General features: G+C 44.4%; 1 protein-coding gene across 5 annotated transcripts in view; it reads left to right on the top strand.

Moving 5' to 3' along the window:
* The window catches only part of htr4 (5-hydroxytryptamine receptor 4), a 162,990-nt gene that overhangs the window by 90,456 nt on the left and 50,151 nt on the right, over window positions 1-22,383 (top strand). For all 5 annotated transcript variants that reach the window (XM_085286906.1, XM_085286929.1, XM_085286913.1 and 2 more), the window contains 2 exons: window positions 7,440-7,640; window positions 21,681-21,834. In XM_085286906.1, the coding sequence (XP_085143032.1) occupies window positions 7,440-7,640; window positions 21,681-21,834 (355 nt within the window). The remainder of the gene's footprint in view (window positions 1-7,439; window positions 7,641-21,680; window positions 21,835-22,383) is intronic.

Genomic DNA, 22,383 nt, shown 5'->3' on the forward strand with positions numbered 1-22,383 from the left:
CCTGGTAATGGTTATTGTTGGATCTTTAGCGGATTCAGTTTTTTCTTAGCTGCTTTAGATGTGAATCCCTCCCTGTGTTCCATCCTCATGTGATGAGTCTGTGTTACGTTCACGTCTGTGTTTAGTGATCTCACTTCCTTTATTTTGATAGTGTTCCTTGTGCCTTAGTTTTGCTTCCTCGTGTCATCCTGTGATTTGGTTCAGTTGTGTCTCGTTCTCCCTGCTGTCTCTTCTTCCTCCAGCTCCCCTCTGTGTGTATTAATGTTTGCTGTCACTCCTTCTCCTTCTTCAGTGTGTGATGTGTATGTGCTATTTTCTCCTTTATGGACTTTGTGTTTGCCTCCACGGTCTGTAACATCTACAGAATCATGGCAGAAACTGCTTCTTCGTGTGTGTCTGTATTTTCTAAAGTGGTTTCCACCATTGCAGCTCTGATCTTCATGAAGCAAAGGAGAAGGGTGTATGAAAAGTGAAGGAATTAGAGGCGGAGTCAGAGGGTCAGGCTGAGGATGGAGGGTCATGTGGGAGCTGCTGTCACCTCAGTGCTTCAGTCCTCCGTCTTCACCTCGCCCTTCTCTTTGTCCCTCTCTCTGTCTGACGTCTCTCATCTTTCTTTCTTTGCCCCTCTCATGACCTTTGACTCATGGGATGTAGTGTGTGTGTGTGTGTGTGTGTGTGTGTGTGTGTGTGTGTGTGTGTGTGTGTGTGTGTGTGTGTGTGTGTGGCATGTTGAAGTCAGTGAGTGACGGCATGTCTGCTGTGATGTCTTACGTTGCTGAGGTGAGAACATTTATGTCTTTGTTCTTTTGTCCACTGGGAAATGCTCAGTGGGGACGTCCCTCTGGTGAACGTGGGCGATAAAGTAAATAGGAACTCTTTGCACATCATTTACAGGAATCATGAGTATCCCAGGTAGGAACAGCTGTTAGATTACCAGTGGTGAGATCAGTCACTGTGACGGTGGTCGTGCCTGTCGGTCTGTAAAGGCTCACATACAGTTGGTGTGTGATTTGTGTGGTTTTGGGTTTATATGTGGGACAAGTGCTTATGCAAACCAAAAACTGTAAACAAAAGATGGACAGTGTCACATCTCCCATTATTTTCTGCAGCCTAACATTAATCAGTCATGTTGGCTTTTTGGAGCCAGAACTGATCATATTTGGAGGATGCTGAGCTCAGTAACATCCAGATAAAATCATTGAATCTCACTGTGCCCCAAAAAGTCTTGGACAATAATGTTAGTACAGTGACCTCACAGCAGCCATGGTATTGGTCACATGATGTTATTAAAAGTGCCTCAAAAGGCTCCAACAGCGCAAACCTGGCCCAGAGGTCCAGTTCAGGAACTCCAGCCGCCTGTGTCGCCTCCACCTGTCAATAGAATCGGGGGCTGTGTGTTTTGGCAGGTACGCGTTGGATTCGTTTTTCAGACCTGGAGGCTGACACCTGACAGCGAGAGAAGAGAGTCACTGTGAGACAGACAAACAGTAGCTTACGTTCAAATATTTCTGTCCTGATGGGAGTTTAAAAGAGTTTAAAGTGAAAGTGAATCATACAGCAGTCATCAGATCTCAACTCAGTTAAACAATGATGAGTAGATTATTAATTAATGAATTAATTTTTATGTAGGGCTGGGCGATATGGCCTAAAATCCATATCGCGGTATAATTTGAAGCACGTGCAGTAACGATATAAATATCGCGATATATTCTTTTCTTCTGTATAACATTTTCACAAAAATCGAGAGTGTTCCTTATGTATGAATTGCTTACTGACCTCGAACAGATTTTGGCGTGCAGAAATCTGTTAAAAAATGTTTTAGTACAACTTTGGTAAGCCGCACTGCTTGATGGATTGTCAGAGCATTACGGCTGCTGTAGTGAGAAGCTTCGCGGAGTAATGTGGGTCCAAAACTCCGTCCACTTCAGGTCCCAAAGTCAAACGAACACTAAGAGTTAAAAACGGTCTAAATTCTTTCATATTTAATGAAATCATCAGCGTTGGTCCTTTACCAGGTGTAACAATTAAGTTTAACATCCATGCATCCATGAAAACAGAATTTATTAAATTTAACGGAGTTACAAGTTAACAGGAAGTTAGCTCGCTAGTTTCCACCTAAACATGACATACCATGTTCCGACTGAGAGATTTTTGTAACTAATTAAAATGTACAGCTCTGCTATCACTTCCAACATAAATGAAGACAGAAAACTAAACAGCAGTGACGTTTGCAGGGTTCCTGAAGTTGGACTACCTGGTATATAATGTTGTGCTACGTGACGTGATTGCTAGCGACGCAGCTGTGTTAGCATAACATTAGCACAGTGAAGCTGGAGGATGAACGCCAACGATTTTTCCACTCGATAAAAGTTAACGTGAGGGATTGTGGTGGTTAGGGACAAATGCAATCGCATAGCAGGATACTATACACGGGCCAAACTTCAGTCAGGAGAACAACTGAGATTATTCATCCACAATACGAGGTTAGTTATTAATATGCTGCAACAACATGGGAATAGAGCAGCTGCGAGAGAATTCAACATTAATGAATCAATGCTACGGAAGTGGAGGAAGCGCAGTTTTTGGCTTTCCCCATATTTCAAAAGTGCTTCATCTCTTTGCTATGACTGTCGCCCGGCATAATTTGTAGATGATAATGGTTGTAGCCGCTTCAACATGCGCTATCGCGGTAGAGCGGTATAGTCAAAATCTCTATCATTGGCCAAATTTATATAGTTGCTATCGTATATCGTTTATATCGCCCACCCCTATTTTTATGGTGGAAATCATTATTTTAAGGAGATGTTTTTCAGAGAATCCATGTGAATGAATAAAAAACGGTTCCAGCAGCTCATGGATGACTATCACCCGTCTGTTTGTAGTCTTGTTGTAGTCAGAGAAACTCAGATTACAGCATAATGCCCATTCCTCCTGAAGCTGCTTTTCATGTGCCTTTGTAAACGTCTTCCTCATCCCTCACTGCAGAGTCGCTCTCACTCAGTCTGGGACCAGCTTTTCCAAATTTATAATCCCAGTTACTAAATTAATGGGAACCCCCGATTCATGGTCACCTGATCCAGCCCTAACTATATGAAGGTTTGAATCTTAAAAGTAGAGATAGTGTCTGTCTCTTGAATCCAAACTGGAAGCTGCTTCCACAGAAGAGGGGCCTGAAAACTGAACCCTCTGCCTCCCATTCTACTTTTAAATACTCTAGGAACAACAAGTAAACCTGGTGCTCTCGAGAGCACCAGGTTTGTAAACCTGGTGCTCCTCATTAATTTGCGAGGAACAAATTAATGAGGAACACAGCCATTTGGTGATAATATAATATAAGATAACATTAGCAGCTCAATATGTCACAATCAGAATAATTTATAAATAATAAAAACTGCTGAGTAAGTCTCTGTTTCTCTCATAATCTTTCATCTGTGGTTTGAAATAACCTGAGCGCTTTATTCTCGTAACCAGTAAATCATCGAGGCAGAGGTCGGGTTTTTCCACAGCAGCCAGGTCTGTGTGAGGGAGCTCAACAGCTTAGAGGCATTTTACATGTTTACCTAATGTACAGTACACACACACACACACACACACAGTAAACACCAGCAGAGGGTGATTCAGAGGGTGGTAAAGCACTCATCATGAAACATCACACAAACAAAATCACTGTTACCACCTTTTGTTTCTCTCTGTGTGTCATGTCGAGTGTGTGAACACACACACACGCTGCAACACAGTGTGTGTGTTTATAGACACTGAGCAGCTCTGCGAGTGCTCGCTGTTATAAACGGGTCGCAGCAGAAACTTTGCTTCCACATTTCTGATTTTGTCTTTTAACATCAAAGTTTATTTACATCATTTACAAAAGTAAGAACTAAATTCATCAAATAAAATAGTTTAAGTGAAAAAGAACATGAAAGAAAGACCTTTCCAAACGATTCATTCATTCTTTCCATTGTTTTATTTCTGCCTTTGAGATTGTCGTTAAATTATCCCTGCACTTCATTAAAGTGCTATTTGGAGTCGTGTTTTTAGTTGTAGTCATAAAATATTTGGCTGACTTAATTGAGTTTGAAATGATTTTTTCTGATTTAAATGAATGAAATAAATAACTGTGTATCCTCCAAGGATTAATTCGGTGTAATTGCTGATTTCAGGGTTTTGTGCTGTTTTTTTAAAAAAAACATTAAAGTTTAAATTCCTTTATTATTATTCCAGACTGCACCTCTCAGAAATTCCTCAGAAAGGCAGTAATGAAATAAAAATCCAGTTATGGGGATTTAATTGAACTGTAGGGTTTATCATTCCCATTAAAGCTTGTCTTTGTGATTGTGTTGTTGCAGACGCCGTCGAGGCCTCCGGCTCTATTCTGCAAAACAAGATTACAAGCTTTGTGCTTTTTATCGGCATTTGTTATAAATGCAGATGGTCGTTTAGTTTACGTGGCTTCGCCATCAGGAGGTGACCCAGCCAGAAATAGTTTGACTGGACAGGACAGAAACGTGATGAATATGAGAGCATCTGAAATGATTCCTGCATGTTTGCTTCTCCTCTCTGACCTTTCTGTTTGAATCATCTTTTCTTAGATCTTACATGTTGGACGTCCTCGTCACACAGTCCCTGCTAATAAAGTTTATTTATTCAAAGGACTTTCAGCTAAACACAGTCTGTCATCCTGACTAAACACAGTGCCTCCTCCTCCACCTCAGGGCTTCTTAATGCTTCTAAACTGCTCTGAATTATAGCCAACACAGCTCCGTGTGTGCGTGTGTGTGCAGGATTTACTGCAGGCAGAGGTGTACCGGCCTGTTCCAGAGCAGTGGATGGATGGAAAGCCTTCGCGGCCTTTCCCTCGTACTGAGGTTATTTATAGACGCGGACATTGACAGCGCAGAGACGAGGCGGCTGACTGACCGACTTTTTGTCTGCAGAGCTGTTAGTGGTGGTGTTTTCTGCCTTTGAGTGAATTACTGACTGACTGCTGTGCAGCTGCCTTTTTGTCCATCAGGTTATTAGTGGCATCACAGACAAACTGTGATGCCACTAATCAATAGCTGAAATTGATTTGTTGCACACACAAGTCCAGGATTTTACAGCTGACTGAGAGTGGCAAGCTATCACCTCGTCTCAGGATTTCTTTGTTTTGTCAAACTGCAGTAAGTGTGTGTGTGTGCGTCTGTCTGTCCAAGGTGTGTGAGCAGTGAAGCACAGTTTAAAACCTGCAGAGTGAAATCCATAGAATGTACTTAAGAAGATGGAAGTAAAGCTGATTTGGGGAGGGGGGGGGGGGGGGGGGTGAATGCTCCATCATTTAGAATGTTAGAAATGATGAATATGATGGCCCATCGTCGGATAAAATAGATGATTTATGGCAGTTTTTTAACACCTGGATCAGTGTGATGTCATAGAGAGTGGCTATTTCTAATGAGGTCATCTCATTCATCCCACCTACAGTTGTCTTAGAGGGGGAGGAGCTAAAGCAGCATGTTTCAGACGGAGGGTGAACTGGGAGGTGTGCTGTGCAGCTCCAAAGGTTCGGGCATGCTCAGCACGTGTCCGAAAATTTAACCCAGCTGTGACAAAATAAAACAGGAAGTAACAGAAGACGAGAACACCTACACGGGGCGACACTGCACACAGGAAACACAAAACACTAAATAAACCAAATCACCTGAAGCAGAAAGCTAACAGAAAGTAGACATTAACTGGACTAAAGTATAACCAAGAGACTCAAACTCCAGCAGATAATCCAAAACATAAGAGAGAATAAGTGGTTTTTGTTTGTGTGTGTGATGCTGCAGAGTGCGACATGTGTTAACATGTGCTAAAACACACAAAATCACCATCAGGTTTGTGATGGTGATAACAGATGCCGCCACATGCTCGTTACTAAATCAGGCTCATCCCACATTAGCAGACTCGTGCTGAAGCCACACCCACATTTCTCTATTTGAGGTCAGCCACTAACCAGAAGGTCAGTGGTTCGATCCTAGGCTGCTCCAGTCTGCATGCCAAATATCCTTGGGCAAGACCCCATGTTGCTCTCCGATGCATCCATCAGAGTGTGAATGTGTATGAATGGTAGACTACTTAGCACTTAGGTCAGAAAAAAGTGCTTGTGTGATTGGGTGAATGAATTAGTTGTATAAAGCGCTTTGAGTACTCAGACAGAGTAGAAAAGCGCTATATAAGAACATGTCCATTTCCCATTTCCGTACAGACCCCCATGCTTGCCCACAACCGTTAAGAAACGTGTAGGCGACACAGAATCACTCAGAGACAAGTGGTTCATCGAAAAGTGAAGGCTGTTTATGCTTTGAATGAAATGGGCTGTGTTTCTGACAACATGCGACTCATCAAATCAATAAAAATGTGAGCAAAACGTTATCAACCTCCTCTCTCTGAACTGCTGACTAGCACGAGCCCGCTGTAGCAATTGGTGAAGAAGATGAGAGTAACTGTCTGTGGTTTTTGTAAAAAGTTTGTCGTCTTTATCTTGGTGAAATTGGAGGAGTGTGACTCGTCTGTGGGATCCGTGCTGCTGGATAAAGACAGTCACTTAACACAGAAAAAAGGAACAAAGACTCAGCAGGAGCTTAGAAATCAGTGAGGATTCATCCCAAAATCTCATGTTCTTCACTCAGACATGTACGTGTGTGTGTGTGTGTGTGTGTGTGTGTGTGTGTGTGTGTGTGTTCCTTTTCAGTGTGTGTGTTTCTTACTAAACGTAAGAAACACACACACTGAAAAGGAGCAGCTGATCGTGCACCACTGTGTGAAAAGCACACATGCAAACTCAGTCAAAGGGACGCAACAAAGGATGGGGGGGGGGGGGAGTAACAGGAGCAGTGTAAGAGGACAGACTCACACACGCGAACGGGAACCAACAAACCTTTAATCAGCCAAACCTGAGGCACCAAACCCATAACATGAATGTAAGGTCACAGCACAGACACAAATCCTTCTTAAAACCAAAAACAAACCATGACACACTGTCCCGCTTCTCACCTGTGAGCTATTGGCCAGTCACAGTCCTCCCTGACCTCCCCAGGACAGCATGCATGTCTGACAGGTCAAACATGCATGCTGACTCTGATCAGAGTATTCTGAGAGGGTGTGCTGCAGGAGAAGAGCTTTAGTTTTAGACATTTATTCATCTTTAAAGACCTTAGAGTTTTAAATAGCCATGCTGTGGGAGGAGCCAGATAGGTGTGGACCCTGACTACAGGGACTAGTGGTCGCTGGGTAAAATGCTGCTTCCAGCTCGGGTCTAAGGACGCAGATGGAAGCACTGTGCTCTCTAAAATACATACTTCACATTCTTAAACCTGACAGGCTCCAATGGTTATGACCTCAGTCAGAGAGTAAGTGCTCTCAGTCAGTGCGTGCAACTCTGACAACGCATGGACATCCTCCTGATCCCGCCTCTCTTTCTTCAGGAAAATCAAGACCAACTACTTCATCGTGTCGCTGGCGTTTGCCGACTTGCTCGTGTCGGTGCTGGTGATGCCGTTCGGCGCCATTGAGCTGGTCCACCAGCACTGGATCTACGGCGAGACCTTCTGTTTGGTGAGGACTTCTCTGGACGTTCTGCTCACCACCGCGTCGATACTACACCTGTGCTGCATCGCCCTGGACAGGTGAGACCGTCTGACTGTCTGTCCTCTGTGTGTGTGTGTGCGTGTCTGATCTGCTGGAATCTACCACTTAACCTGCACCACTCTCATTCTCATTGGTCGGGGTCTCTCGTGCATGTGTGCACATATACTGAATATAACGATTGGCTGCAGGCCACATCAAACCATTGGCTTTGATTGGCTGGCTCGAGGCTATCAATTCCCACACCTCTGATGGAGGGGCTCGTTTTCTGTTCTTAATTATTCGTCATCCTGCAGGAGACTGAGGTGTGTGTGTGTGTGTGTGTGTGTGTGTGTGCGCACAGACAAAAGCAGCTCTTCTTTAATTTCAGGGTGAAGACATGTTTTAACCTTTAAGTCAAATATTCCTAGCTTGTGTTTTCTTGTCTTTTATTAAAGTTGCTTGTATCATGTTGTTTAGGATTTTGCAGACAGCTGGAGTGAACATCAGCATTTCTTCCTAACTTTTCAAACACAGTTTTAAATCCCAACAAAGTGATACTGAGGGAACAAATTAAGCTGCACAGCCTCCTCCACCTGAAAGAGCTCTGAAAGTCAGAGTTTGTGGAATATGTATTTGGCTTCACTCGAACTTTGATCTAATCTAATGACGTTTGAAAGTAATCAGATGCTATCTGTGTACAAGTGTGAGCAGCAGCACTATTGAAATGAGTCTGTAGCAATCACAGCTAAGCAGTGAGATGTGGGTGAAAGCAGAGCTGCTGAGACAAAGCACAGTTAATCTTCACACGGACTCTGGGAAAAGATATAAAACCGGTTTCAGTGGCAAACACAGCCTAAATGTGTTTTTCAGCTCTGAAAATGCCATACATGACAAAGTTATGAGAAGGCTGGTAAAGTAACTTGAACTGCGACCCACTCCTGTGAAAATATTCACAGTATGAAAGGAACATTTTACATGTCTTCATTAGGTTATTGTACAAAGATTCAGCTGGTTGTGAGCGGGCCGAGGCTGGACTGTTTGGATTTGAATGATTTCACGTGGAGCAATCCTCATTACAAGTTGCTGTGTGGCCCTGCGGGCCGGTGCTGGATGCTGACGAGCGCTGTGCTGTGCATCATTCACTAATGATGTGTCCATAATCAGAAAACAGGCAGGACTCGGTGACCTGTCTGAGGCCTGCAGGCTGAATGCAGAATAAATGTTTAATGACTCTGACCGTTATTTATCTGTTTCACACCAGTGAGCTCCGTCTCTCACATGTGTGTGCATGTATTTTTAATGCAGAGCCACAAACAACAAAGGAGGAAATGGTTTCTTTATTAAATTATCTGGCTTCGGGAGTTTTGTATTCCTGTGTATGTACAGCTGTCTCTGCATCCTGGCACAGCTTCAATTACCAATTCATAGCAAGGCAATCGCCCCTCGTTACCCTCGAGTGCCCCGTCCCCTGTGTATGATCAAATCTACTGTGCCCTGCATTTTCCTCCCCTACCTGCTAATTAGCTGCACACACACTTCCTGCTTTTAATGTGAGTGACAAAGTGCATCAGTCTGTTCAGCTTCTCGATTATAAAGTTCCTGCTGTTCCACACGCGGCCAGCCGAGTCTGTGTTTTCCTAACAGTAGCTAGATGGTAAATGGACTGACTCTTATATAGCGCTTTTCTACTCTCCCGGAGTACTCAAAGCGCTCTATACAACATGCCTCATTCACCCAATCTCACAAGCACTTTATCTATACGTAGTGCTTTCTAAGTACATTCACACACATTCATACTCCGATGGATGCATCGGAGAGCAAGTTGGGGTTAGTATCTTGCCCAAGGATACTTGACATGCAGACTGGAGGAGCCAGGGATCGAACCACCAAGCTTCCGATCAGTAGGTGACCTGCTCTACCTCCTGAGCTACAGCCACCCCACTGAAGTGCACACGCTACAAATCGCATACGTGACACAACCGTCCACACGTGTGAAAACATACCGTCATTTTGATTAAGAGTTACAGGTAATGTGATAATTAATGAGAAAGGCTGGTGAGCTTTAATAACATGTCATTACTGTAAGAAGAGGCAGCTGCTTCAGAGCAGTTTGTAAACCGTAGAGCAATAATCACAGGTTGTCGTGTGTCTGCCTGTTGCGCTGAAAACTTGACGGATGTCACAGTGTGAAAGTGCAGCAGTTTTCTATCCGTCAGGCAGAGAGAGGCTGGAGCTCCATATGGTGCCCAGATTAAATGTTCCTCTGATACTGTGTAGGTAACATCCCACAAACAGACACATGGACAGAGGACAGCAGAAACAAATGTGAGCACTGGTTCCGTCACAACAACAGGAAAGCAGAAATTCTTCATATGCAGTTTTACTTCATATGAAGTGTTATTCTGTAAAACATGTAACGTAGCGTCTGCTAGCACACTTTAGCCCCGACAACAAACCTCTTCATGAACCGACGGGTCAGCTGTGCCCCGTTGTCTCGGAGGCACACTCCTTTCGAGGTAGAAATCAAGTGTGTCAGAAAAACATTTATCGACAATGTGAATGTGTAGAATAACCATGGCACGGAAACTGAAGTAGAAACTGTGGAGCTGAACCAGAGGGTCCTCATTTATAGTGAGCATGAATATATACACCTGATAGGGAATGTTGTAAAGTACAGCTGAGCTCATGTTGAAGCCGCGGTGGGGCACAGTCTGCAGGTTCTTATAAAAGCAGTAATCCTGTCCAGTAGGTCCAAGTTTGGGCAAAGCACGCCGATGCTCTCTGGTCTCAGGGTGCCACATGTTGTTCTGGACTCTGAGGGTTAGCCTTTTTTGGAAATGCATAAAAGTTAACCTGGAGGCTTGCTTTTGGTTTTTCAGTTGCTTTGGCTTAAGTTGCATTAATCACTGTGAACTATCCTCACTATGTGATCACCCGGGGGGGGGCCCGGGTGATCACATAGTGAGGATCACTCTGCCCGGGGGCACTCGGGCAGAGTTTCCTGACTAAACTTCAGTATTTGATGTTCTGGGAATGCTAATGTGAGCCAGTGTGCTGCTCTGTAGAAACAGCAGAGGTGGTTCGTTACAGGAGAAATCAGAAAATGGAAAAAGCCTGTGATCCAACAGCTTTAGGTCCTCCTTCAGCCGCAGTAACTCACAGTGATGGTTCCTGCGAGACGTCATCAGTCTCTCTTAGCACTGTGCAGGAGTTTTGGTCCGCTCCTCTTCACAGCGTAGCTTCAGGACTGGACTTCTCCTGCTGTGCTGTCATGAACTTTAACCTGCTAACTGACAGCTACAGATCTGAGGTTGTGCTCCTGGGTTTTTGTCTTTGCACTGTCTGAGGATGGGCTGAATGTGTTGCGACGTCCACGATACCTAACCTCAGCTTTTATAGACGTGTTCACTGCTGATGATCAGCTAATTTTGATTAGCAGCTGCTCCTTTCCCTCCTAATTCCCATGGCAGCGCAGCGATGGACATAGTTTTTCACAGGACTAGGGGCTCTGGTTCTGCAGGGGGGAGGGGTGCTCTGGTTCTGGCTCTGCTTTCAATAAAAGAATGCTGAACAGAAACTTGTAACCTGAATCGCTCCCACGGCTCGCTGAGATGCTGTACAGAGGCAAAAGCATGTTCCACTGTGCAGAAACCTGTGGAGCAAGTTGGATTTCACAGGAAGAACTTTGACCCGGGCTGAGCTCAGTGCTAATCGTGAGTCTAGTAGAAAGAAACCAGGCTGGGGGGGAGAGTCAGTGCTCCTGCAGCTCAAACAACCATCACATCGTGTGGGGAGAAGTGAGCTAGCAGCAGACGGAAAACCACTACAGAGAGGGAAGATCTTCTGTTGCACCTAAAAAGATGTCAGATGTCAGACCAGAGAAGTTATGAATTATAAATCTGTGATAGAAGCGTCTGCTGACTGCATGTGTGGAAGGAAGCATAAACACAGCAGGAACACAACAGAATGTCCATGAAAGAAACGCAAATGTCTCCATCTTAACGTATCATTTTTCCCCTTTGTTTTTTGCTACATTCATATGTAGAAAATATGATGAAGTGATGAAAGACAGATGAAAGATGCAGAGATGTTTTATCTTCCATCTGTGAAAAAATTACTTTTCATTTCTCCTTTCAGCTTTAAAATTATTAACATTTAATTTTTCACGTGTTTATGACACACAGACAGGCAGAGTGTATGTTTGCCTCCAGCGAATCGTTTTTATGGGGCGACTCGGCCAAACCTTCATAGAAATACACGTCTTGTTATTTTTTTCTGCTTTGCTAAAGGTATTTCATGTTCTGGGTCGCTCACTCATTATCGTTCATTTGTCCAGACATGACCGACAGCCATGTAGAAGCTGCACAAGCTTCTTGACCTCACAGATAATCAGGCTCATTGTACATAACCCCCTTTAGATTCCAGGCACACCTGTACAGGCCATCTGGACTGGCTCTCCATCTGAAGGGTCTGAATAAGCTGAGAGTTGAATCCAGCGATGAGGAGGCACGGTCAGCTCCTAGCTGTCTTCATCTGAGCGCCTGCCCTGCTTCCTCTCCTCTTAATGATGTAAGCTCTAGCCGTGATGCTGGGTTATTGCTTTAGTGGCGAGGATACAGGCCCCAAGGATCATTTTTATTGGCTGGAATGACTGTTCATTAGATGTTACAGACACAAACCGAATCCTGAACTGTTATTCACAGAATTACAAGGTTAATGTGCACAGTTCACTGTTTAAGCATTTAAACATTTAAGCATCGAGTCTGATTATAAATCGTTATATCATCACATCAGAAATCACTACTTTAACATAACAGCTATGAGCTACGAGGATGTCTCTGTGGTGGGGCGTGGTCATCCGCAATCACGCCCACCGAGTTAAGACATTCAGGGTTGTTGGGGTGTGTGGTGGCAAGGAGTATGTGCGGCCTGCAGCTGAGAGCTGTAGTCGCACTGTGTGAATAAAGTTGGCTCTCAAATCACACCTCTGGACCCGTCATCTTTGCCACAGTCTTACACTAAATGTGGAGGGAGGAAGAGAGCTTCATATCCCAGCCAGTGTATAATTAGGTCCATCCAGAGTCCTCGAGCCTTCAGGGTCATTAGTCCGCTGTGGACGAATATGCAGCAGCTGTTTGTTGAAGGCTGGTCCTCCTGGTCCTGCACACATCTCAGCCATCCTTGATGATTTTATTCAGACTCTCTCAGAGCTCGTCCTGAGCTGGACCTCTGGACCATGTTTGTGCTGTTGGAGCCCTTCGGAATATTTTAATGACATCATGTGACCAATAACGGGGCTGCTGTGATGTCACTGTACTAACAGACCGTCCAAGAAATCTGAGCTCCGGTTTTGGGATTTTGTTTGAATAAACTGGGAGATATCCATGATTTTGCTTAGCGGTACAGTCTGTGGTTCCAGCTTCAAGCTAGTGTCTGATCACTGTATCACTCCATCCTCTCCACAAACAAGATCCTTCCAGAAAACTCCCAGTGTGGGGTAAAGCGCTAACTGACAGACGACTACACCCGTCTTTATACGCAGGAAGTTCGTACGTGGAAGTGCTTGAACTGAGACACAGCACCTGTTTCCAGAAGGCCACCAGAAAGAAAAGCACAGGTGTGGCTAATAACATGGATTACAGAGAAGCTGGAATAAAACTAGAGTTGCCCACTGTTCACTGGCTGTGGCAGTAATCCATGACAGCTTGACTGGAGTCACCCGGATCCAAGCGAAATGGAATTCAGCCATTATCCAGTCATTTATATTTGAGCTTAACTTGTCCAAACATCTTGAGTGAACGGAGACATTTGAACAGCAGCTGGATTCTTCTTCCGTCAGCCTGAAACAGGTCAGAGGTCACCATGGCTGCTGGAAGAACCAAATAAAGCTGAGATTCTGAAAACACTCAAGTTCAAACAGAAGCTGTGTGTGTGCGGGTTGGAGGGGTGCAACAAAAAGAATATTAGACATCAAGTGTTTCACCAATTTTACAAAAATATATATTTGAAGGGAGCTGGAGAAGAAAAGAAGAGAAAAGAAGAGAGCAGCTGCACAAGAAAGCTTCTTATTCATCTGCTGAGCTGAAAAGAAGTGAATGAAGACTAAAAATAGCAGAAACACCTCGAGGACGATGCTACGAGTAAAAGGCACAAAAACACTCAGAGCTGAATCAAATCATTTTAAACAACAGGATAGAGAACAGTCTCTATCATCATGAATTCTGCTTTCACAGAATCTGATCAAAGATGTCATCACATTAACACATTAAACAGATCTCAGTCTTATAATATTACTGGAAAGTTTTGCTGTCAGTGGTTTGTGAATGATCCAGTCTGAAAGCAAGTTGGTCATGTTCATGACCAATGTAAAAGTAATCTATTACACACAATTTACTTTTACTTAAAAGCAATGTAGGATAGTACTTAAGTAATCAAAGAGAAAGTAATTTCTTACATTACTTTTTATTACTCCATAAAATGACCTGATGCTACCTGATTTTCCCAATGAACTAAAAGCAAATATGAAATCATCCAAAAAGACTTCAGAGATGTCGTCATGGTGATTCTGCTGTAGAAAACCTGCACAGGTAGAAATGAGGCTGACTGCTCAGCTCTGCCTCTGTTACCTGCTGAAGTTCAGGCTCTGGCTGCTGGGCTGGGGTCTGCATACACTCGGGGTTCTTGGTTAGCTTAGCATTAGCATGCGGTCAGCACAGATGTTTCTGTCCTGGACAAAGTTCGCACTTCACATCTCAAATTTGTCCTTAATGCTATAAAAAATTGTAACCTCAGCGCTGTCAATCGTGAGCTGAAATCAGCTGATTGCAGCAGCTGCCCACCTGACGTTCAGACACGTAACTGAAGAACCTTTGTAACGTGAGTGACAACATAATTGTAACTGTAGTGTGGTTTCTGAATTCATCACTGGAAAATGTAATGTGATTACACCCCCAGCTCTGTCAGTCACATAACTCATGAAAGTAACACAGTGTTCAGAGATCATCCAGCCCAAAGACCATCAAAGCCTCAATGAGAGGCAATAAGAGCAGCTGGTCTGAGCCTGCTGTAATCATCCATGACATCCAGGACTGTTATTATATATTTATCTACATTGATTCATGTGAAATGTGTTATTCATGGAGACTCCCTGGTGAAGTCAGTCCATAGAAATCAATACTAAAGTGGATTTAAATTATTCTTGCGTTTTTAGATGATTTCATTTGTGCTGAATTTTACAGTCATTTTATTTTTGTCTGCACAGCAAAATGAGGTTTCTCAGGTTGCTGTGGGCCAAGGAGAGGAAATCTATAGCGAGGTCTTAAAGCAAAGCATCATACTTTTTTTATTGAAAACTTCATTGCTCTCAGACACGTGTATCTTCGGAGTAGCAGGAAATTGTCTTAAAGCTGTTTTCCTATTTTTACATTTCCATCCGAGAAGATACGCATGTGAAGGAACATTTGGCGGCATGCGGGTTTGCTTGTTTCCAGAAATCAGCTCTGATATTCTCAAATAAATGATGAATTAAAATGTAGAAAATAAACAGGGGGAGTGAATTGGAGGCCCACGGTCACGACATTTAACTGCACTGTGTGTCTTTGTGCTTTTGTGCCCACTGTTGGCTCTTTGTGTGTATTTCAGCTTTCATACAACACCGGGATTGACAGTGGAGCTGGACACACCGGGGAGCTGTGTCACTCAGACCTCCACATCCACACTTAAATAATCAATCTGCAACCTTTCTCCACGACTATTTTAGGGATTCAGATAGAAAAGGCCCTATTGACCTTTTTTAATGCCACTGCACATGCAGACCACACTCTCACTCCAAATTACCGATGGCTGTGAAATGCCAGTTGCCGCAAGTAGGTAATGAGGGAGGATCACAGCAGAGGAGGCAGAAATAAAATGTCCACAGAATACAGCTGTGATACAGCAGCAGAGCAGCCTCAGTCAGACTTATGAGGACACACAAAGGTCACAGAAATACCAAGTTTGGAGTTCAGCGGACAAACCACAGTCAGGCTGGGCGCTGATTATTTCTAGAAGCTGCAATATTTGCTTTTTTATCACTTTGGAGCAATACAGCATCGACACGCAGCAGCTGAGCACAAACCTGAGCTCCAGCCAAAACTGAGTGATGGCGAAGTCTGTGACCCACACCGCACTGTGCACACCACAGAAACACTCAGTGACAGTACATGAATATTTGAAATAAAAAAGTTTATGCTGTGTGTAAACATCTGCATGTTCTTGTCTCCGTCACAGCTGGAACAAGCAGAACAAGCCTGTGTGTGTCAAAATGTGAGAGCACAAGATTGTGTCATCACACGCTGTGGAGTCAAGTAGAAGTCGTACACGTTTACTAACCTGATCAATGAAAGCTTTGATTCCACCATCATAGAGAAAAGTTTTCTGTGTGTTTGCTGCTTGAAACAAGCTTGACAAATGCTGAGGGTGAACTCAGGAGTGGAGCAGATCTAAACATTTAACACTAAACAAGTGAAAACGCATCCAGTGGGACCTCAGAGCTGGGAGCTCAGCTAGAAAGGTGCAAGGGATGGCGTGACAAAGACAAGAGGGAGACAGACACAGTAAATGCACAGCAAGGCAGGAAACAAGGCAGGAACAAACCAGGGACAACAAGACAGAGGAAGCAAAACTGAAAATAATGCACATGAGGTGAGGGACTATCAAAACAAAACAGGAAGTAACTAATATAAACACCGGGACTAAGACACATGGGCTTGGCACAGAAACAGAGGTGAACAGGCATGGAGACATGAGTGACTGGCACAGAGAGACTGACCAGGGAACAACGGGAACTCAAGGAAGAGGAGAACAAGACGTCTTGATGCATTCTCAATCATCCAGGGAAGTAAATCTCCAAAAAGTTGATTCTGTTCATCTGGACGTAGCGTTTTGTGGGAGAAACGTTTCATCACTCATCCAAGTGACTTCTTCAGTCTCAGCTGACTGCAGGTTTCCCCAATCTTATAAACAGTACATTTGCATAATGACTGAAACCAGCCCACTGAAGGAACAATGGGCTGGGAGGTCAGTTCCTTAATCTTAATTATGCAAATTCTCATGACCATTGATCAATGGTTCCATCTGCCTCCATAATGACATCTCTCACCTTCTCAACAAAATCCAGGGTGTTCTGGATGTGGTGTTCAGAGCTGCCCACCAGCGGGTTGAGGATCGAAGCCAGAAACTTGGAGATGTTATAGGTGACAGAGTTGATCATCCAGACAATTGGTCTTAAAGGTGCACCCTGTTTATGTATTTTTGGTAAACCATACGGACTTGGTGTAGATTCCCCTGGGTATAGCCTGTGGTACGAGGTCCGGTCAATAGCCTTGTCTTGTTCTAACTGCTTCAGACAGTCTATCACCCTCTTCCTGTAACCACTTACTTGGTCTTGTTTCAGGGGCTCATAAGTATTTTCGTCACTGAGTTGTGACAAAATTTTCTCATAATAGTCTTTCTGGTTTAGCAGTACTGTGCACCTACCCTTGTCTGCCGGAAGGATGATAATGTTGTTGTCATCACTAAGTGATGTGAGTGCCTTCCTCTCCTCCATGGTGATGTTGGATGCTGGGGGCTTTACATTGCTGAGACAGGCCGAAACCTTCGTCCGTAGTTGCTCTGCTTCCACTTCTGCAATATTGTTGTTACGAATTGCTGTTTCTATGGCTGCGATCAGCTCCACTAGTGGGATTTGTCTCGGTGTTATAGCAAAATTCAGCCCTTTAGCAAGGATGTTTTTCTCTGTTTGGGTGAGCTGTCTGTCAGACAAATTCTTCACCCACTTGTCCACATCCTCGGTGTTGCATCCTTGTCTCTTCTGGTCGCTGAGGACACTCTCCGTATTTTGCGGCGGTTTCTGACGTACAACAAGTAAGTCAGTGGGTTTTGGTCAGTGGTTGTTGATCAATGGTCATGAGAATTTGCATAATTAAGATTAAGGAACTGACCTCCCAGCCCATTGTTCCTCAGTGGGCTGGTTTCAGTCATTATGCAAATGTACTGTTTATAAGATTGGGGAAACCTGCAGTCAGCTGAGACTGAAGAAGTCACTTGGATGAGTGACGAAACGTGTCTCCCACAAAACGCTACGTCCAGATGAACTGAATCAACTTTTTGGAGGAGAACAAGACGACTAGACCGGGGAGAGACAAAAGGAAAAAGTAGATGAGACGGGGACACAAAGAAACATGGAAGGGAATGACAAGAGACACGAGGCTTAAACTATACACAGGCACAGGAGACAAACGTCTACTAACGGACAACACGAAGTAACAAAACCTGGAATCACAAGCAGGCGATTACTAGACAACGCACAGAGAACACGGGGAAACATGATAACGAAAACAACTGAGAACAAAACCCAGATAAGAGAAACTCTAAACACTAAGAAATGATGTGAGAATCAGAATCAGAAAAGGTTTTATTGCCAAATGTTGAGCAGGTTTACAACATTAGGAAATTGCTGCGGTGATTAGTGCAAACATACTGTCATATAACGCTTAAATAGACATGAAAATAAAAATAAGAATAAGAATTAAAAGTACTAAGTAGATAGATATATACATGACTGCAGGTGGTGATCAGTGCCAAACATGGAATGATGCAGTGACACAGCGTAGGGTCATGTGTTAGTGGCGGGGACAGTCATGTGGTTATTGTTCATGTGTCCAACAGCAGAGGGGAAGAAACTGTTCTTATGGCGAGAGGTTCTGGTGCGAATGGACCGGAGCCTCCTGCCTGAGGGGAGCAGGTCAAACAGACTGTGTCCAGGGTGAGAAGGGTCAGCTGAGATCCGAGCTGCACGCCCCAGTGTCCTGGAGGTGTACAGGTCCTGCAGAGATGGGAGTCTGCAGCCAATTACCTTCTCAGCAGAGCGCACAACATGCTGCAGTCTCTGTTTGTCCCTGATAGTGGCTCCAGCGTACCACACGGTGATGGAGGAGGTGAGGATGGACTCGATGATTGCAGTGTAGAATTGCATCATTGTCCGTGTTGGCAGGTTGAATTTCTTCAGCTGCCTCAGGAAGTACATCCTCTGCTGGGCTTTCTTAATGACGGAGGTGATGGTGGGCTCCCACTTCAGGTCCTGAGTGATGGTGGTACCCAGGAAGCGGAATGAGTCCACAGAGGTGATGAGGGTGTCAGTCAGGATGATGGGGGGAGTGGGGCTGTGTGCTTCCTGAAGTCCACAGTAATCTCCACTGTCTTCTGGGCATTCAGCACCAGGTTGTTGTGGCTGCACCAGGACACCAGACGTTCAACCTCCCTCCTGTAGGCAGACTCATCCCCGTCCGAGATGAGTCCAATAACGGTGGTGTCATCTGCAAACTTGATTAGCTTGACAGACTGGTGGGTGGAGGTGCAGCAGTTGGTGTACAGGGAGAAGAGCAGAGGAGAAAGAACACAGCCCTGAGGGGAGCCAGTGCTGATGGTCCGGGAGTCCGAGACATTCTTTCCCAGCCTCACATGCTGCTTCCTGTCCGTCAGGAAGTCAGTGATCCACCGGCAGATGGGATCAGGCACATTAATCTGGGAAAGCTTGCCTTGGAGATGGTCTGGAAGGATGGTGTTGAAGGCAGAGCTGAAGTCCACAAACAGGATCCTGGCGTAGGTTCCTGGGGAGTCCAGATGCTGCAGGATGAAGTGTAGGGCCATGTTGATGGCGTCATCTACAGACCGTTTGGCTCTGTATGCAAACTGCAGGGGGTCCAGGAGGGGAGCCGTGAGGGTCTTGAGGTAGGAGAGAACCAGGCGCTCAAATGTCAACCTGACACAGAGGGACGAGAGACCAAATACAGAAATGGGATTAGACAGGAGTACTCTCAAAAAACAGAAAAACCAGGAAATTCACACACAACAAGCTGGATGTAGCTATGTAAATACACACACACACACACACACACACACACACACACAGATTAAGCACACTTTAATAATCCCTGAGGAAAGACAATAAAAACAGTAACAGGCTGAACTATTTAAATAATACTTTATATTACAAAGTTTACAAAGTATAACAAAGAGCTCTAATATATATACAAATATTTCAAATTAAATATCAAGAATATTACAGAGCTGAAATATATAAGTGTGGCAGGGCATGGTCTGTGGTGCAGCTGTGGGGGAGGCGGACACACCTGAGCAGCATCAGCAATCACACTCTGCTTAAAGCAGAATGAACTGGGTCCTGGGGGCGTCGTTGTTGTTGGTGTGTTTGGCTGGCAACTGAAAAGCTGCAGTTGCGTGTAAGTTATGACAACCGGAAATAAAAGAAAGTGTTGAAAAGTCAACGTGTGCAATATGTGGCCCTGTCTGCTACGTCTGTTACAATAAGATTGACATGTTACTTTACCCTGTAAAACTTGTGGGCATGTGCAAAAACTATTGCAGTATACTGATTGGTTAAACTGCTATTTTATCACCTGAATATCAAACACCACCTTTAACGCAACAGCTTAAATCAAGTAGAAGAACTCGTGGGAGTCTTCTGTTCTGTATTCCTCGTATTTCTGACTTCTAGTTATATTTTTGGACTTTTACAGCATTCTCTTATTTGTTGGTGGTCTGCATTTCCCTCTTCAGTTCTTATTGTTCACTTGCTGTTGCATTTCTGATAATTGAGTACGCCTCTGTCTTGTTTCCTCCCAGCTGTGGTCAATCCTCATTACTCCTCAGTGCGTGAGGGTGTCTGCTTACCCTCACTGTGTGTTTTCGGGTTCCTGTTTCTGGGTCTTCACCTTCTAACCATTCACACAAGACTGCAGACTCTGCAGCTTCAGCACAGCAAGAAGTTTTACACCTGAAACAAACATACGGCGGCTCACAGAAGCACTTTGTGTGCAGGAGGTCAGGAGGTCCATTTTGGTTGGTTGACTTTATCTGTTTCCTGTCACGGTGGAACAGGCGTGAGCTCAGTGACCAGATAAAAGTGCAGATATGGAGGCTTTGTTCCCATGAGGAACACCACATCTGTCATCAGAGCTTTGATAAAAGGATTAATCAGCCTCTTTATCCTCATCCTTCTCATTTCTCTTTTCCTCTTCCTCCTTTGTTTTTATCTTTACTTCCTTTTTTAATAGCTTCCTCTCCTTCCTTTGGTTTCATGTCTCTCCCAGTCTGTTGCTTAGAGTGAGACGTGGAGCTTCCCTCAAGTGTGTGAAGAGGCAGAAGTTTGATTGAACATCACAGGGAGGAGTTTGTGTTTAATAGGGCAGGGTTAGAGTTAGGCCAGAATCATCATTATTATTGATTTTAAATAATATTTAAAGGAATACCCCACGACAGGCCCAGCCCCCTGTGTGCAGTGTTGGGTTACTGGCAGATGCAGCAGAGGATCCGGGTTTGTGCCTCTGGGAGACAAGTGGCTGAACGGTGTGAAGAAAAGGCCTCAGATGGTCGTGATGGTGTCAGCATGGCTCCTCTGGTCTTCAGCTGAGCCTTCGGGATGCAGAATGGGGCAATAAAACTGTGATCGAAGGGTGGGATCAAAGCAGAACAGATGGAGGACAAAAGCAGAAAGGCGAGACGTGAGGGCTGGATGAGAGAAGAGGTACAGAGATGATGATGATGATGGATGATGATGAGAGACAGGCTCAAAGAAAGACAGAGTGGAAAGAGACATTACGGGAAGGTAATGGGAACAGTTTCATTGCTGAAGTCAGTGCTAATTGGTGGCTTTTATTCGCGGTTAGCATGTTTTTGTAAATGCAGGATGGTGGAAATGTCCTCTTGTCTCACTCTCTGAAACTGGAAAACAGAGCCAGGAGGTCGGGGGGACAGAAGCCAGTTTATTCACAGTGACTCTTTGTGTTTTTGGCTCTATTCATGGATTTGCTCATTTATTCCAGGCAACAGAAAATAAAATAAGAGATGCTCGGACTTGTCGATTCCTTTAACTTTCACCTGCTCTACCTCTGCTCTACCTATCGAACCATTTCACAGCTCGCTTCCTTTTCTTCTTCTTCTCTTTGGGGTGAAACTGTGTGTTTGTGGCAATTTTTAATAAGTGTGTGTGAGTCGGATTCCTGTAATCATACTTACGCTCTCTCTCTGTCATCTCCCTGCAGATACTACGCTATCTGCTGCCAGCCTCTGGTCTACCGGAACAAAATGACGCCCATGCGAGTGGCTTTAATGATCGGCGGCTGCTGGGTCATTCCCACTTTCATCTCCTTCCTGCCCATCATGCAGGGCTGGAACAGTATCGGCATCGACCACCTGGTGAGTGCTGCGGGCTGGCGTCCGCGTGGGAGGGGGGATCTTTTTCACAAGTTCGTGGAAGTGAAAGCTGCCCGAGGAGCCACAAAGACGAGCCAAAGATGGAAAAAAGCTGAACAAAATATGTTTAGCATAAACATTTTAAAAAAAATGGGATTCTGGGAAGTTTTGTTTACACGAAGAAGAAATGCTTCATGCGTCACTGTGGCAACAACAACAACAACAGCATATCAGACACAGAGACAGACAGACGAGGCTGCCGACACCACAGACACAGGGTCGAGTTGTGTTTGAGTTCAGTTTAAGATCCGCTGTGACACAAGCGCCATGCAAAGAACGGAAACAAAATGACGCGCTCACAGATTCAGTCTGGACAAACGGGTTTCACTCACTCTTTGAGGCTTTCAGGAAAAAACTCGTCCCTTTAAATGTTTATTTCTTCTTGCCCTCTGAAAGTTTTCCATCTGAAAAAGAAAATTCATAAAATCACTGAGTTCCTAAACACTGAGACGAGCGCCCGGGACACTCTGGAAACACTAATTTTCCCTGGAA

The sequence above is a fragment of the Mchenga conophoros genome, linkage group LG2 (assembly GCF_057382185.1).
Source record: "Mchenga conophoros isolate Kocher_MC1m ecotype Shallow Benthic linkage group LG2, M_conophoros_male_GT1.1, whole genome shotgun sequence".
Lineage (NCBI taxonomy): Eukaryota > Metazoa > Chordata > Actinopteri > Cichliformes > Cichlidae > Mchenga > Mchenga conophoros.